The sequence below is a fragment of the Lissotriton vulgaris genome, chromosome 9 (assembly GCF_964263255.1).
Source record: "Lissotriton vulgaris chromosome 9, aLisVul1.2, whole genome shotgun sequence".
In the NCBI taxonomy this organism is placed as follows: domain Eukaryota; kingdom Metazoa; phylum Chordata; class Amphibia; order Caudata; family Salamandridae; genus Lissotriton; species Lissotriton vulgaris.
Genome location: NC_141697.1, coordinates 530,939,177 through 530,956,472, shown reverse-complemented (window position 1 = coordinate 530,956,472; position 17,296 = coordinate 530,939,177). Strand labels below are relative to the sequence as shown.

The 17,296-nt window shown below is 44.7% G+C and overlaps 1 protein-coding gene across 3 annotated transcripts in view; it reads right to left on the bottom strand.

Moving 5' to 3' along the window:
• The window catches only part of ACTMAP (actin maturation protease), a 294,690-nt gene that overhangs the window by 232,994 nt on the left and 44,400 nt on the right, over positions 1-17,296 (bottom strand). For all 3 annotated transcript variants that reach the window (XM_086938012.1, XM_086938013.1, XM_086938014.1), the window contains 2 exons: positions 2,392-2,665; positions 492-560 (listed from right to left, as the gene is read on the bottom strand). In XM_086938012.1, coding sequence (XP_086794138.1) covers positions 492-560; positions 2,392-2,630 — 308 coding nt within the window. In that variant the 5' untranslated portion in view covers positions 2,631-2,665. The remainder of the gene's footprint in view (positions 1-491; positions 561-2,391; positions 2,666-17,296) is intronic.

The following is a 17,296-nucleotide window of genomic DNA, read 5'->3' as shown; positions in this document are numbered from 1 at the left end:
CTGAACAATAACTGCCAGCCCAACATTTTGCCTTTAAGCAGTAAAAGTGCTCACACTAGCAACTTCTCTAGTACTATGAGTACCATCAAGTTGGGTAAAAATAGACATCTGTTTTTCAGTGCCAAGTGTGAACGTGCGTTTTACAAATACACATGCTATGTTATATATATTAAAAGATATTACTTTTCACACTTTTCTTCTGAATTCTTAGTTTGTTTTCCCTGGAGCACCATCTTATTTATGGCTCTGAACCTATGGTTACTCTTGGTACATCTTGAGATTAACGCACTACCAGAACATCATCAGTACAGAGTTCGGGTCTTCTTGGCTGAGTCATGAGAAGGCTCTTGGCGAGTTTAGGGTGCATTGTGGTAGCCAGGATATTCTGTTCACTCCACTGGAGTGCACAAACATGACCTTCAGGGATGTCACACACAAACAGCATCATGCAGCCAACTCCAGATCCCATTACCATGCATCATTTTACTTACTGTGGCCCCTCCTGGATTAGGGAAGGCACCGGGGAATGGAAAAGCAGCCACTGAAGTTCAGTGCGGAAGCTGAAAGAAAGAAACAGTCATTGATCACTGTTTTAAAGACAATTGAAAATGACAGTGCCTCTGCAAAAGGTGATGAGGCGAGCCTAAAAATGTGTGGAATGAATCCAGACACCTCACAGTTCTACAAAGGCTGAGACCGGTGCAGAAGCTACAAAGGGTGTTTTTTGGGCACTTTCACCGCAACTGCCTGCAATATTCCCCTGCCCATTGCACTACAAATTGTAACACCTGTACAACTGACATAATCACAGAATACATAGACATAAAATGCACACAGGCAGATCCACGCACCACTCCGTGACCCTGGTGTTTACCCTAGCATGGGAAACATTGATTACAACGAAGTCAGTACCACAACTGCGACATTACCATGAGCTCCATTACGACGACTTGCTTTAGGGAATGTGGTGTTGGACTGGTGTTGGAATTTAAGCCCAATACATTCCCTACTGATACAACGACAGGAGTTGTAATAGAAATTTAAACTATTCCAAAGTCCAGCGCTTCCCTAAAGCAGGTCGCTGTAATGAACTGCGTTGTAAGAGAACTAGTGGTAACAATACAGTTGTGGTCTTGTTAAGCCACGCGTTGTTTTGACATGCGTGGTCACAGATGATAGTCCCCTAGCATGGGTAACTAAGTTTAGAATTAAAAACAGCCCTGTTATGTTATCCTCTGTTAAGTGACGGTCCTGCTCCCTGTTGTACATTCCTGAAAAACCATAACCGACACCAACAGAACCCTAAATGGGAAAGATTACTTTTTGGATCCAACGTGAGACCTCATAGTGACCTCTGGGTGACCTCCCTAGATCTACTGCTCAAAAAATCATAAAACGACAGTGAGTAAAGAAGCTGGCCTCTGCCCTTTGCTTCGTTCAAGACTATCCTTACATGAACAATGTTATGTGACCTTCAAAGGACAAAACATGTCGCTGATGAGTGAGCACCACTTGTGATTGTGGGGTCATTTGGTAGAGACCAGTCGACAAATGCAAATACCGGTTTATAGCCCAAACAAAATGAAAATGCACCAGATATATGATGGTGGAGGAGAAGCTAGGGATTGGAGGGCACTTACATAAAATCACAGGAACATCTGCAGAAGTTAGGTGTCTTAGTGATTAAGAAAAGTGCCACTGAAGGACTGATCATGCTGGGATCTAAAGTTGTTTATTTTCTTGGTCAAGAAGATTCAGTTGCAGACAAGTGTAATGCTGGGGGAAGGACCAAAAACATCCCTCAACATTTTCCAATACTAACCTAATACAGCACCAGGCAAGCATAGGGAGTGACTTCGAAACTCTGCATGGTTGTTTGGCTGATGCGGACGATGGAGTGCCAAGTAGGACGAAAGGGTGTTCTCCCACAAGCATAGTATGAAAACTGGAGTCAAATGTTGTGTGTTTGATTGCAGCATCTGCAACAGTACCTTTCATCAGTACTCTGCAAGCGCAAAACCAGACTACACAGTAGCAACCAGTCGAAAAATCTCTTACAATCCTTTATCCTAGCCCAGCCCTCGCTAGTACCCGCATGAGCTTTCTTCTCTTCCCAATTATTCATTATTTTCGCCAATGCACCTACACTCAAACTTTGCATGAGCTCCTCAATCTGATGTTTGTTTTGGTAACCTAGAGGATTACTTGGCATTTCCACCAAAATGCACAGTTATAAAAGAACACCTGTTAGCTGGGCATATAGAGATGGAACTGTATATATAGGGATGTATCCTCAGCTTCATAAACACATAATGAGCCAGTAATACACGAGGCTTGTACATTTAGACTGCTGCTGAATTCATTCACGAATAATGTTTTCTATAATCATACCTGTCTTTTCTGTTTTTCAGAAGCCTTTTAATGTCTTCGGGTCCTTCTGCTGTAAGGGGGTCCCGCTCTGCTATCATCTTAAAGAACTTGCTTTTCTCTACATCAAACACCGGAAGGTGTACTGCAGGTGGCGGCAGCGGAGGTGGCGGGGGGATGGCCAGTGGTGGAGGCGGAGGCAGGCTAGGGGGTGGCGGCAGGCAGAAGTCTCCATGATTGGCTGCTGAAATCATGTGCGCCATTCTGTTCTCTGAAGAGGTCTACAAAGCTCTATGAACTGTGCAATGGACAATAAAACTAATATTAAACAATGAATATCAGATTCTCAGCAAAAGAACATCCATTTCAAATTAACACAGTCTGCGTGCAGAGTAGATAAAGACTGAAGGGTGCCGCAAACAACTTAGAATCTAAAAAGTTTGTTTTAATTAAGATAACATTTTGCTTCTATTCTGTTATTTTTGGAATATCCACACACTGTATAAACAAAGCCTCAAAGCACTTGACTTTTATCAAACCGTTTGTGTTGATTTTGGAGAGAATGTAACAAAATATATTTTCTTTATCAGGCGTCAAAATGTTGTACAGTGTCATAGAAATAGTGAGTAGCAGCTATACAGTCACATTGTGTGGTGTGACAGTCACTGATAGAATTGTGAGAGATTGTGGATGGTTTGGTGGTTGTGAATTGTAAGGTGGTGTAGATGATAACCAATGTCTCCACTAGCTTTAAACTCACACATGGGAAAAATGACTAAGTAAAATATGAGATTTAGGCCCAAACACCGCCAGTTGCACTCTTTTTTAAACCTAATTTAAAATATTTATTTTGGAAGAATTTAATAAAATATTGCAACGGTAAAAAAATGTAATTGCCTCAAATTTGAATACTTGTTGTAATATTAGGTATTAAATGGAAATGTTGTAAGTTAACGATAGATGAAGGATGAACAAAAAAAAAGAATAATCACAATTTATAAAATAACAATGTTAATCTCTAAGACCAGTGCCGTAAATGCAAAACAATTACACAGGCATAAGTATAAGGCGCAAAAAAGCTCTAAAAGGTCACTGTTAAATCTACTTGTGTTGATTTAAATAAAAATTAAGTGCAATATTCATGCTATGGATTAGAAATAAACAAATACAAAGAGGTTCGTAGAGTATCATAATACCACCGTCAAGAGAGGTGTTCCCAGACGGAATATTTGATGTTTTTTTCTTGTTGCCAATCATACTCTTACAAAGTGTACAAATGTATACAGCAAACCTGCTTCACTAAGTAGGTAGTAAACACTGTACTTTACAGTGAGTGATACCATGCTTCCTAAATAGGTTGAACAACAATCTGCGATTAGTCGCCGTTGGACTTGGCCTTTTATGCAATGTCATCCCTAAACATTTTGCCTGCACCCTCCTGTTTTGCTGACTTTGTTTTTGCTGGCTTTAACTTTACCGCTGCTAACCAGTCCTAAAGTGCTTGTGCTCTGTCCTTAAAACATGGTAGAATTTGCTTATATTTAATTTACTTGTAAGTCTCTAGTAAAGTTACACTACCTGTGCCTGTAAATTAAATGCTACTAGTGGGCCTGCAGCATTGGCTGCTGTGCCATCCACTTAAGTAGCCCTTTAAACAAGTCTCTGGTCTGCCATTGCAAACTGTCATTTCGACCTGGCAAAATAAAACTTTTGCCAGGTCCGAACCTTTCCTTTAGGTTAGCACCCGGCGATACAGCGCAAAGCGCTGTCGCCAGCGAGACCTATAGTCGTCGGCTATGCTTTCAGAGATGGGCACGCGCAGGATCGGATCGGACTGGATATGTGGATGCGCGCGCCGTGCGCATCTCCTGTCCCCCTTGAAAGGACTTTCACTTTCCATGCCCAAGACGTGTCAGCGCACTGGCGTGCCCCACTCACCGGGCTGCTGGGAAATGCGACGCCGAAAAACACCCCGCCTCTCCACTTCACCCGGGCCCCGTCTTAGGACCTGGGACTTCTCTGGATTTCCACCGCTACCGCGGGGCTCTCCCTCCCTCATGGGAGCCCCGCATCAACGAGCAGCACCGGCCTCTTCCGGCCGCGTCACAGGCGCCGCACATGTCACGGGCAAGGATGCCTGACTTCCTGGTTTCGCCCCCTCCCGCAATGGTGATTTTGTGCTTGTTTATTTATTATCCACGCCTCGAGACGTCCTTTCACGCACCCGGTGCGATATTTTTAAAAAAAGACTGCGTGGCTGTCTTTTGTTTTTATTTTTAAAATCAAAAGGGATTGTGGAGCGGCGCCCCCCCCCGCCCCCACCAGGACCGTAGCATAGCTGGGCGGAGGTGAAAACCGGCTGCCACTGCCTTATCACTCCGGCTTCCTTTCTAGCAGCTGATCCTTGACATTTCTCCAGAACAGGTGAGTCAAATGACATTATGCAAACAATCCGCAGTAATAATAATAAGATGAATAATGCTTTAAAAAAATAATAATGACTGAAAAGCCTAATATATCGGTCTTTGGGCATTTGCAAAGCTGTGTTCTGTGCGTCCCATTGAGAATAGAATGTGCGTACAATTAAATATAAATGTTCGCATGTATGGTTCCCATGTTAGTCCAACAGTTCTGATGCCACTTGAAGGAGCAGTTTCCTGCGAAGGAGCCCAACACAGTCCGGGACCCTCTAAAAATGACATTTTGAGTGCTCGTGGTCTTCTGACAGCAGATTGCACACGTGCGTACTTCTGAACCCTTCGAAGCAGCTGGGGAAGTGACGGCCAGATGTCTGTGGCATAATTTGACCCTTGACCTTGCTGGATTCACACAAGCAGGCACTCACATTCATATAACAGCAATTACAGACCAGGCTGCTGAAGAGCATCATAAAATTCAACACTGTCTGGAAATAATTGGAGTAATACACCATATTTACTACGGTGGTGCTCTAATCTTCCCACTGAAGTAATTCGTGCCAGTCAGTTCACCACGTAATGCCCCCTTACCATGAGATCTAAGCAACATGAAGTAAATGAATGAGGTTTGATCAGTCGTATCTTACAAACTCGTTATCTTTTAGTAACTATAGCACCAGCTGCGAAACATGCATTTCAAAACACCGAACATCGCTTAGAGGGTTATTGCTGATTCTTTCCCTACTTAGCCATCTGGAATTTACCTGTTCTCAGGTATTAGCCACACCTTCTCCACAATCAGAAGGATAACTCTGTAAGCTATGTCATTGACAGAAACAGTCTGCTGCATACAAAAGTTGTGCTGAAAAGCATGAAGAAATGAGGACAACATAGAATAACATAATCCCCCCTCTTTATTCTTCCTTTATTTCTTTCAAAAGATGATGTCTAAATTATGTCTCAAATTCTAATACATTTCGGGGTATTAAGCGTTATACAACGTTGCAATGCAGTACTTATGCATTTACTAGTCTAGCTAATGGCTTAGTAGTATTGTATTGCATAGTGGTCCACCGCTCTTGTAAGGGGAATTTTGCTGAAGAAAAACGCAAGACCATTTAAAATATGCCTGTATTTTACTTTGGCAACTGTCTTCTTACAGGACAGTACACACATTGTGGGTCCCGCACACCGCCTGGGCCTGCACCACAACCATTAGTCCCATACACCACCTCACCCTGCCAAAGCAATGTAGTTGCTTTCTACTACACACACTGAGCTTTGTTTTGAGTTTCAGCTTTGCTTTGATGGCATAGTGCATTCAGAGGAATGACTGAGGCCCAGGCCATCACACCTTTGTTTTTTAATTTTAGGTCAATCCTGGGCTGTATTAGAGTATAGATTTGATGCCCCACCCACTCTCCGCCCATATTTGTATTGGCTTGTGTCATTGTCCTTTGTAAATGCTAGCTCCTGATTCATTAATAGGCTTGTTAGTCCCTCCTTAGTACTGCCTTGTCTTCAATGTAACCTCCCATGAGGACTTGTCCTTTTACTTCTGATGTTACACAGGATGGTTTATTTCGTTTGTAAGCACTATTATCTTTAATAAGGTTTGTCCTACTGCAGGCACGACGTGCTAGCCTGCAACATTCAGTGCATCATGTGGGCTTTCATTTTCCAAGCAGCCTGGGACAATGGCAGCCGCTTCTGTGCGATGCAATCGGTCTCGCATTAACAAGAGTTTGAGCTATTGGTATTTAAAATAACAATGCCTTTTATTTATGTGTTAATTTTCAAAACAGATAAATAAAAGACATTGTTATTCACAATGCCATTAGCTTAAACTCTCGCTAATGCGAGACCTATTGCATTGCAAATGCTTGTTTTAATACATGCAGGCCACCGCTAGGGTAGGCCCTGGACAGCCCAAAGTGCAGGTGCAGTGTATTTAAAAAGTAGGACATGTACTTTTTTTTTCAAAACAGATTTTATTGTTTCTTACAGCCATATACACCCAGGAGACTCCTAGAATATTAACATATACATAGGTATACATAATGAAATTGCTGATATCGACAGTTACATTTCCAGATTCAACAATAACACATAAAAAAACTAGCTCCATGTCGTTAATAGCATAACCCAATGGCTTCTGCCTGCTGCCCCTCCTAGTCTTTGCAACTGAAGATATACACTAAGAAAGCTTCCACCTCAACAACTACTCCATTATTTCAGTGGCCTGCAAAATAGAGGCAACCGGTTCTAGATGGAGACCTCGGTAGTCCGCTCATTTTTTCCATATCCTGGAATGTTTCTGAGAACATCCTCTCACTTTAAAAATTGGTAATTCCAAGCCCATACAGAAATCCATTCCCCTACCTCCACACCTTTACTCAGGGAGGGGTTGGGGCCCTACACACCCTCGCTATGTCGCGCTTCGCCACTGTGAGGCCCAAGAGCAACAGGTGACGTTTATACCTATTACCTCCTATACCCTCCGTGATGTGTAAGAGAGCTAGTTTTGGTGAGGTGGGCACATCCCAACCCAGGTCCTCCGAAAGGGAGCTTAAGACTTTCTGCCAGAACCTCTGAAGCACCGTACACTGCCAGACTGTATGAAACCAAGTGCCAACTTCAGAATTACATCTCAAGCAAGTAGGACAATCCACCAGGCCGGCCCGCCATTGTCTATACCTAGTGAAGTAGGCCAGGTGGAGGTATTTAAATTGTAGGAGTCAAAGACGCGAAGCTATTGCTGCACCACGTGGGGACACTAATGCTTTGGTTCGATCATCCCCGTCTATCTATCCCACGTTGCCCCGCCAGGTCTCTTGAAGCATGTCTAATGTGGTGTGACTGTTGGTGACTATTGTGTTATTAGATTTTGGTGATCTCATGATCGCCTAAGTCACCCATAAAAACCTTTGCCTCTATGGGGTTGAACTCTGGCAGGGCGTCTAGGTGTACAATCGACGGTGAGAGGACATGCCGAAATTGGAGATATTTGTAGAATTGTGCATTAGGCATACCAAATTCCCCCTGAAGCTCCTGTAATGATTTTAAAATTAGTCCCCGCATAATCACCCCCAATGTGGAAATGCCTATGTTCTCCCATCAATTAAAACCAGTCAGCATTGAGAGTTGGGTTAGAAGACCAGTATGCTACAGGGGGGTCTCCCCGGTCAATAGCCCCCACCATCTCAAGCGGCAAAGGACCTGCCTCCATAATGTAAATACAGTACTTGTCGCCGGCGGGAGGGTTCACAGTGTCGCACCATAATAAAGATTTGTGTGTAATGTTGTCCCACCCATTAGCTAGCATTCTACCGCGTACGCCGGGTCTTGCCTATCTCCATAACACCAGTCATTTAACATCGGAAGATGGGACGCTGCATAGTTTGCCTGAATCTGTGCTTTAGTCCGCGTCATCAATGGGACCAGGTTTCTCTCACATAAAACAGATTGGGAGGGAGCTAGAAAACCTCCTTGGACCAGGCACCTAACTCTGTCCCTTCCCCTAAAGGCCACAGGAACGCTTTACGAGCATTTATATGGAGGCCAGATGTTTCTCCAAATATCTGCATGAGGTGAAGTATCCTGGGCCCTGACCGATTGAGATCAGTGAGGAAAAACCGCACATCATACGCATAGAGCGCTATGCGGTCGGAGACGCACCTGGCCCATTCATAACTATGGAGTTGGGCATCTATTCTGACCCATGCTGCAAGCGGATCCACAGCGAAGCAAACAGATATGGGGAGAGGGGGCATCCCTGGTGAGTCCCTCATCCAATAGAGAAGGTCTGAGTCGGCCACATGCACCTAAGCTGTAATATCTGTATATAAGAATTGTATATAAGCCAGAAGCCGAGGGCCAAAATTCAGCCTTCGTAGAAGTGCGAAAAGGCAGGTCCATCTAAGCGTGTCAAATGCTTTATCAATGTCTGCTAAGAGCAGGGCCGCTGGGCACTCCAAGCGATCCACTGCCGCAATGGAATTATGGGTGCGATGGATGTTGTGTCTCGAAGCGCGGCCAGGCATAAAGCCCACCTGGTCTGGGTGTATGAGGTTTGAGATATGGGATAGGAAACGGTTCGCAAGGGTCTTAGTCATCAGCTTAGCTCCACCATTTAATAATTAGATAGGACGGTATGATGAGTGATGTTCGGAGGGCCTGCTCGGTTTTAAAAAGACTACCACCTCCGCTGGTCTCCAGTCCTGCGGGAGGCAACCAAACTCTACAACGGGGTCAATCGCTTCTAAGTAGTGGGGAAAGAGCTGGACCCGGAATGCCTTGAAAAATTCACTGGGGAAGCCGTTTGGCCCAGAAGCTTTACCAGAGCGCATCTTAATCAGTGTGGATGCAAGCTCGTCCACTGATAGTGGAACGTCCAGTTCTTCCCTCACCTCGTCTGAGAGCGCCTTGGGGGGAAATTAATCTAATAAACGCTGTGTTGTGGCAATTGGTAGGGTTTCTTTGGGGGCATATAAATCTGTGAAATAGTCAGCAAAGCTTGCGGCAATTCGAGCTGGGTTGGATTATATCGTGCCGTCAGCCCAAAGTGCAGGTGCACTGGATGTCAGGAATGGATTGTGGCAGCAGCGCCCGCTGGCAAAGCCAATGCACCTGTGTGCTAGACCTATCCCCCACTGATAGATCATGGTGCGGGGAACGAGAAATGCCAGTTTGGCCTCCTTTAATAGTTCATTGGAGTAAAGCAGTTGTCTGCGTACTATGTTTCTCTCTGTCCCCCTACTCTCTTGAGCAAGCTCAGTGAGTTGAGCATCTAACTGAGTCAGTTTCTCCCGTTTCTTGCGGGGCTGTGCCGCACAGAAGGATATATCTGCGCTCCTTATGGTGGGCTTCATGGCCTCCCACAGTACCCCTAAAGACTCCACTGATCCTGTGCTGTGCCCAAAATACTCTGTGATGGCCTGGTGCATGTGTAGTCTATATTGATGATCCAGCAAGTGCTATGCTGAGAGGCGCCACCGGAACGCCGGGCGTTGTGGGCACTGTAACAGCTCCAGTGTCAATAGAGAATTATCAGAGAGGCCTTTAGGCCCCCTCATTTTGTGGAGGTATCTAGATGGTATAAAAATGTAATCCAAACGGGCAGAGGAATCATGTATGGCTGAGTAATATGTAAACTCATGGGCATTGGGATGCAGTCTCCAGTATGTGTCTATCCAATCTACTCCATCTGTCATGGACTGCAGTTTTGATTCCCGCTGTAGCACCAACCTCCCACCTCCACGCCATCTATCTCAAGAGGGGCACATCATGCCATTCCAGTCTCCTCCAGCTACTGTCAGGCTGAATGAGATCTCGGCCCAGGTGCTCGTCAGGCATTCAACAAATGCCCGGTCAGGGGAGGAGGAGCGTAAACATAACTCAGGGTAACCGACTCCCCATACAGCGTACCTGTTATTATTGCATATCTTCCCTGAGGGTCTAGCCAGGATCTGAGGTAGACGAACGGAACCCTGCGATGGACCAGGACCGCCACCCTGCTGGAGCCCCTCGTGTATCCGGAATGGAATACCGGGTCATATCCAAACCACGACACACAAGTTACCTCGTTACCCAGGAAATTAGTCTCTTGTAGGAGTAGAACATCCGCTCTATACCACTTGGCCTGCCAGAGTATGGCACCTCGTTTAATCTGATCTAACATGCCCCGCACATTCCAACTGACAATACGTAGTTCCATCCCGGGGCACTGTGCTACTGTCTGAGGTGCGGGCCTAGGAGAAGCAATCGCATGTGGGGAAGCCTATAAAAGACGGTCGCTAGAGGGCAGCGATTGTCTTACCAGCCACCCTTGAGCACACTTAGTCTCCTCGGGAGACAACCTTTGGGGCAGCCTGCATCTTCTAGGTGATGTAGTGATGGTCTTATGGGCCACCCTCTCTCCTGCATGAGGAGCCCAGCAAGAACCCCCACCTTCTCTCTGTAGAGAAATTCAAGCATCCATGACCGGCGGGTTGCACCCCTGCAAATCTCCTGCAGGTCCTTTATAGATATCCCCAACTGCCCTCCTGTTGCGCTTTGTGCATGGAATGATAGCACTATATAGTACAATTGGCCAGGAGCTCCAGATCATATATGTGACCCCCCTCCGGTACTCCACTATTAAGCATAGGCTGGCCCAGGACCCTAGCTGAGTAAACTGCTGTGGCGGACCTTTCATCTAAGGGCCCAGGGATGGGGTCCACAGGTCGCGGCCACGCCTCAAGTCCAGGTAGGCTGCCTCATATCAGACATACCCCCTGGACATCGGGGAGCCAAGGAGTCTCTGAGGCCTGAATTGACCGCCGGGTGAGGAGCTCCCAGCCGTAAGCCACGGCCCCTCTCCCGCACGGCACCCCATGCGGGCCTTCCTGATGTAGCAGCCTCAGGGGCCGAGCCAACGATGTGGAGCACCATATCGGTTTCCTAGCCACCAACACTAGTCCCGTGTCAGGGCCGCTTGCCTCAATCGTCTTCCTCCCGGGGGGAGGTCGGAGAGGGCCGTCTCTCTTCCCACTGCGCTGATCAGCCCTCAGAAGGTCCCAGTATCACTCCGTTTCTGCAGCCGCTGTGTTTTGGCTCTTGGTGCAAATCACCATGTCTGATGCAGCAGGCAGCCCCAGATAGCGCAGCGCAGTCCTTGATATTAAAGAAGTGTATCAATGCAGCAGGATAATTAAAGGATTATGACATGGCTATAGGAGCTCGCCTAGAGCGTGTCCGCCACGTTGGACTGCCTGGCCACGCCCCCCAGGACATGTACTTTTACGTTTTACATGTCCTGGTAGTGAAAAACTCTTAAATGTGTTTTTCACTACTGCAAGGCCTGCCCCTCCCATAGGATAATATTGGAGTTGCCATTTTACATTTAATAAGCTGTAACTTCTAAATGCAAACAGGTAACCAGTTCATGTTGGTGTCTTTGGAATTGTAATGAAAAATTCTCTCTCATGGTGAAGTCGGATTGTATATTACAGTTTTGAATATGCCACTTTTAGAAAGTTGGCATTCTCCTGCCTTAGCCATTTAGTTGCTGTAGCCTGTCTCTGGATCACATGAATAGATGTAGCTGACACTTGGGCTTTGTGTATTCCTCCTAGACAACCACACGCAAAAGAGAGCTTAGGTATGCCTGGATGGGCCATCACTGACAGGGTTGGAGGGCGGAACTTCACACAGCCCTACTGACACTTGAATAAGCTCTGTCTTACCTCCACACAAAGGGCTGCATACCCCTGTAGTTAGTCTGGAGCCAGGGAAGGGAGGCAGGAAACCTGTGTGCTTCAAAGGGAAACCTCTAGAAACTTCTCCCACTTCAAAGGAGGCACCTGATATAAATATTGGGCCTCGGACACCAACTTTTCTGTACACTTCTGGACCTGTGGAGAATCTGCCAGGAGAAGGTCTGCTGTGCTCCTGAAAAGACTGCCATTCTGCTGGACTGCTGTCTTGCTGCCCTACTGCCGGAGTTGGAGGGAGTTCTGACCTGCACCTGAACCCAGGACTCCCAGAGTACATCCAAGGCTAGTCTTAAATCTTAATCTTAAATTTCAAAGCTTTATTCGACTTTTAGTCATAAAAGCAAACCTCCTAACCCTGATACAATAAATACTAAGCATAAGAATAATTCACTAAAAACATATTAAACAACAAAAGTCGAATGCTGATAAATACCAATAAATGTATACATACATTTTTTTTTTAAAAATCATTAAGGAAAATTAAAAAACGAGCAAGTTTAGACAGGCAGTTCATAGTACATATTAAACGATAGGCTTTAAAGTACGTGATCTTATTACCCAAGCCCATGCCAAGAATTATGCTACGCCTATTACTATTGGGGTTGAGCAATCCGATACTAAAATTCTTAAGGCTTGTGAACAACAGCGAGTACCCATATTTTTGCAAACAGGTTTTAGCCACTTTCGGCGGGGAATAACGTACAAGGGGCAGGAAAAAAGCAGGTGCGCAATATCTTCTGTTTGATTTTTACAATGGTCGCAATATGCATCCTGTAATGGGGACCAGTGTTGTCTAAAAGCGTTCACTGGGAGTGTTCCCACACGGAATTGGAAGTATAATTTCCTGTCAAATGGACGTTCAATTACATCCCAATATTTTTCATAAATTGGAAGTTGTTTAATGTCCAAAAAACCTGATGACAGGGTTGATTGCAAACCTTTACGATACACTGATACATATACCGACTCCCAATAAATATCCTTCAGTTGCTTTTTCGATGGGAATGAGGCAACATCCTTATTACCCCACAAGTGGTCAAGGCCCAACTTCGACAATGTACCCCGAAGCTCCTTTAACCATGTAATGCAATGAAAACGGTCCCAATTCACAACATCAAACAGAGCTGATACATAATGGCTTAACTCTGGGGTTACCATTAAACGCCTCCAATACAGCAGAGGACGTAGGCGGGCAATGTCTTCAATATTCTTCCTACCTAGGTCCAACTTTAGTGGGATTATGGGGGTACTTTGTGGGGCCTTAACAAGCCCTCGCATAAATTTATTTTCCGCCCGCCCCAAGTGTCCTAAGTTTGAAAAACCCCAGAGCTCAGACCCATATAAGCATGCACTCAATACTTTCATGCTATAAACTTCGAGTGCACAATTTATAGGTCTTGTCAGAGATGTATTATGTTTGATGGTAACTGTGCCTGCTAACTGGCTAAATTTTAAAGATGCCATGTTAATATGTGATTTCCATTTCATGTCATGTTGTAGGATAATTCCTAGATAGGAAAAGGCATCTACTTTTTCCAGTGGTTCACCCTTGTATTTTATCACCCCCTTGAAAGATGATTGGGGACTCAGGCACACAAATTTGGTTTTGCAGGTGTTTAGTTCCAGACCCCGGCTGTCACAAAAATCCCCAAAGGCGTCAACCGCTTTCTGCAGTCCACTGGGCGTACGCGATAGTAAAAGCGTATCGTCCGCGAACATTAGTACAGGGACGCGTTCACCTGCTATAATTGGAGCGTCATTTGGGGATTTATTTAAATACTCCACAATTCCATTTATATAGATTGAAAAAAGCGTTGGGGCCAGGACACACCCTTGCCTCACCCCTCGTTCTACTGGGAAAGGCGCCGTTACTTCCCCTTGTTTGCCCCACCTTATTTTTGCAAAATTATTTTCATGGAGACGCACCAACAAAGTAAGGAGTTCATGGCTTATTCCCACATCAGCTAGGGTTTCCCACAGTTTTTCTCTCGGGACCATGTCAAATGCGGCTTTTAAGTCCACGAAAACTGCATACAATGTGCCGTTTCGCAGCGTGACATTTCTCCAATAAATGGTTAAGAAGTAGAAAACTTGGTCAACACTACTACTAGTCAAGGGGCGAAATCCCGCTTGGTATGGCGACAATATATTTTGATCTTCAATCCACTGCTGTAATTTGTTCTGAACTAGTCGACCCATTATTTTCTGCGCAGTGTCAATTAGACTAATGGGTCTATAATTTTTTGCCTGGGATTTGTCCCCCTTTTTAAATACAGGGATGATTTCTGCCCCTTTCCACGAGGCTGGGACTTCTCCACCCATAGCTATTGCATTTGCCAACCATGTGAAATATGTGCACAATGAAAGCCGGTCTGATAAAAAGACATCTGCTGGAATGCCGTCCATTCCCGGCGCTTTTCCCCCTGACACGCAGTCCAGTGCCAAGCTGACATCTTTTTCAGTAAATATTTGATCATTAAAAAAGACAGTTTGGGGGGGAGATATGGATGTATATATCGGGCATCTGGCATACTGGGGTTGAAAGAAATCATTCCAGCCGTCTTTTGACACATGGTTGTGTGGTTGGGCAGCTACCCCACCCCTGTTCCATTTAACTAAGGCCCAAAACCGTTTGGAATCTTTGTTGGTACAGGCCTGTTTTAGCTCACTCCAGCCCTCTTCATCCCAACGCCTCTTTGATTGCTTTTGCGTCAGCCTATAGCTATCTCTTGCCCTTTTAACAGCTATTGGGCTTCCTATTTTCAGTTCTATACTTAGATTTTTCCTTGCCAATCTGCAGCTTTTGTCATACCAGCCTTTAACGGCTTGCTGTTTTTTGGCTGTAGTTGGAACTACTGTTTTAATAAAAAAGCTTTGCAGTTTGCTAAATAGACTTTTATGGGCCTCCATCATGTATTCCTGGAAGTTAGGATTCCCGTAATGGGCCTTGATAATATTCACTTCTTCCTTTATTAGTTTTTTCAAATATTCTAGTTTCCTTTCATCCCCTAGCAACATTCCCCATTTCAGATGTCTTTGATTATTAGAGCACACAACATCTTGTGTTACCATCTGATTATTATTTAAAAGTTCTCTGGGCTCTTGATAAGGGTGAAATGTCATATACAGGGGATGGTGGTCACTCTCTAATCGTGATACAACTGCCATGTCTACTAATTTAGACCATGCTCTTACATCAATTAAAAAATAATCAATCCTGCTTGTTGCACGACCATTATTAAAGGTGAAATTCCCGTTTAAATCCGATGGTGTCCTCCCATTCGTGGCTCTCAATCCTCTAGAGAGGCAGAGACTCTTTATCCTAATGGCCGTAGCACTCCATCTTTTTATGGGAGGAATCTCCAATTGCGGTATCCCCCATTTACTATCTTCCTCTTCCGTTAAAACTCCTATCCTCTTCTCCTAGGGGCTCAAAAGTTGAATTAAAATCACCCCCCACAATGATATGAGGATTAGGTGGAAGGGTTTCAATATCTTGTTCTAGAGTGGTAAAAAAAGGCTAGTCTGATGGCCTTCTATTCAGAACCACTGGGGCATAACAGGCTCACAGCCACCTGAACAATCACCCAAATCCAGCCGGAGTAAACCACTGATCCCCAAGCGATGCCCCATAGGTTCTGGACCCTTGGATTGGCCTCAGAGAGGCTGAATAAAAATGTATGGACTATTCGCGACCAGGAACAGGACTGCTGGCGCCGAAACTTTGCACCTCGTAACAGCCTGACAACGCGAAGTTTCAATAACCTGACTCTTTGCGCTACTGCATCAACCGCTCACGGGGAATGCCACTGGGAAGCTCTGGCCCCACAGTTCGCAACGGCAACTGGATCTTTGTGCTACAGCGATCATCGGTAACGCCAGGCCTGCTCTTCACACTGCATTGAAGACTGCCTGGAACGCTTCCCTGCTCCCTCCATGGGGAATGGTACTCTTTGCGCTAGACTGAGAGATAACTTTTCAGTGAGGCTAATTTGATACCTGTATCCAACCCACACTCCATCGTGTTCGATCTAGACTTGTTACTTTCTCCCGCACACGCATGACCAGATAACCGCGAGTGGTGCTTTAGACTTTTTTACTTACATTTTTAAAATTGCATATCTCTGGTTCTACTAATTGGATTTTTGTCGTTTTGGTCTTGATTTATTTATTAAATTTGCTCTAGTTTTCTAAATTGGTGTGCGATTCTTCTGGTGTTTTAACTTTATTACTGTTTGAAGTACTGCATAAATAGTTTATACATTGCCTCTACGTTAAGCCTGACTGCTCTGTGCCAAGCTACTAGAGGGTTGAGCATAGGTTAATTTGGGAGTTTTTAGTGTTTGCTTGTGCCTCATCCTAACAAGGCTTGTGGTTGATGCTTGAGTATGGTTTCACCCCTTCCTTAACCAGTAACCCATTTTCTCACAGTCGCTTCTTTGTGAAAAAGGTAGAACAGAAAGAAGTGCAATTTATTTTCTTGTTTTTTTAGGCTCGAGGGAAATCTGGGACAGGATTCACTTCTTCTAATTGCTACAAACTGCAAGTAGAGGAATTTTGTTAAAAAGGACTCAAGAAATTGAACCCCTGTCTTGATGTCTTACGGCTCACAATTATTCCATGTTTTAATGCCAATTCATAAAATATAGTCGGAAATTTACTCGAGTGAGATTACGTCTACACCTGAAGCAAATTTCCAACTAAAAGTTAGGATTCTATGACTCCTCTAAGACATCTAGGTTATTTGTTCCTTTGCAATAGTGCAGGGAATATATATATATTTTTTCTGCATGCCACGTCCTGCCGTAGATATTTGTGAATGCACTACTTTTATGCACACATTTCTCACTTCAGCCTCCCAATACACATTTTTAGGTTGCTCCCTCATCATTCACACACCGGCATTCAATAGTTAAGAGTGACCGGAAACATGTTTTTAAATGTCACTTTTAACCACAAAATATGGACCAACTTTCCATAAATAGTGGTGATACTGGGTTGTACTGTCTGAAAAACTTTAGAACATTGATAGGCATGAAGTCCTGAGGTAGCCTGTGATAAGGCTACAATAGTCTTCATATTACTCTCAGTGAAAATCGCTGGCTTCAAGTAGAGGTCAGGACCCTTTACTACCAATCAATCAAGATTGAATTGAAGTTTCCAAATTCAGACAGCTGACTGTGAAGATTCTTTGAAGAGCACTGCTTAACTTAACGAATGGAAAAATCTCATAAGAATGATTATTCGACTTGTCTT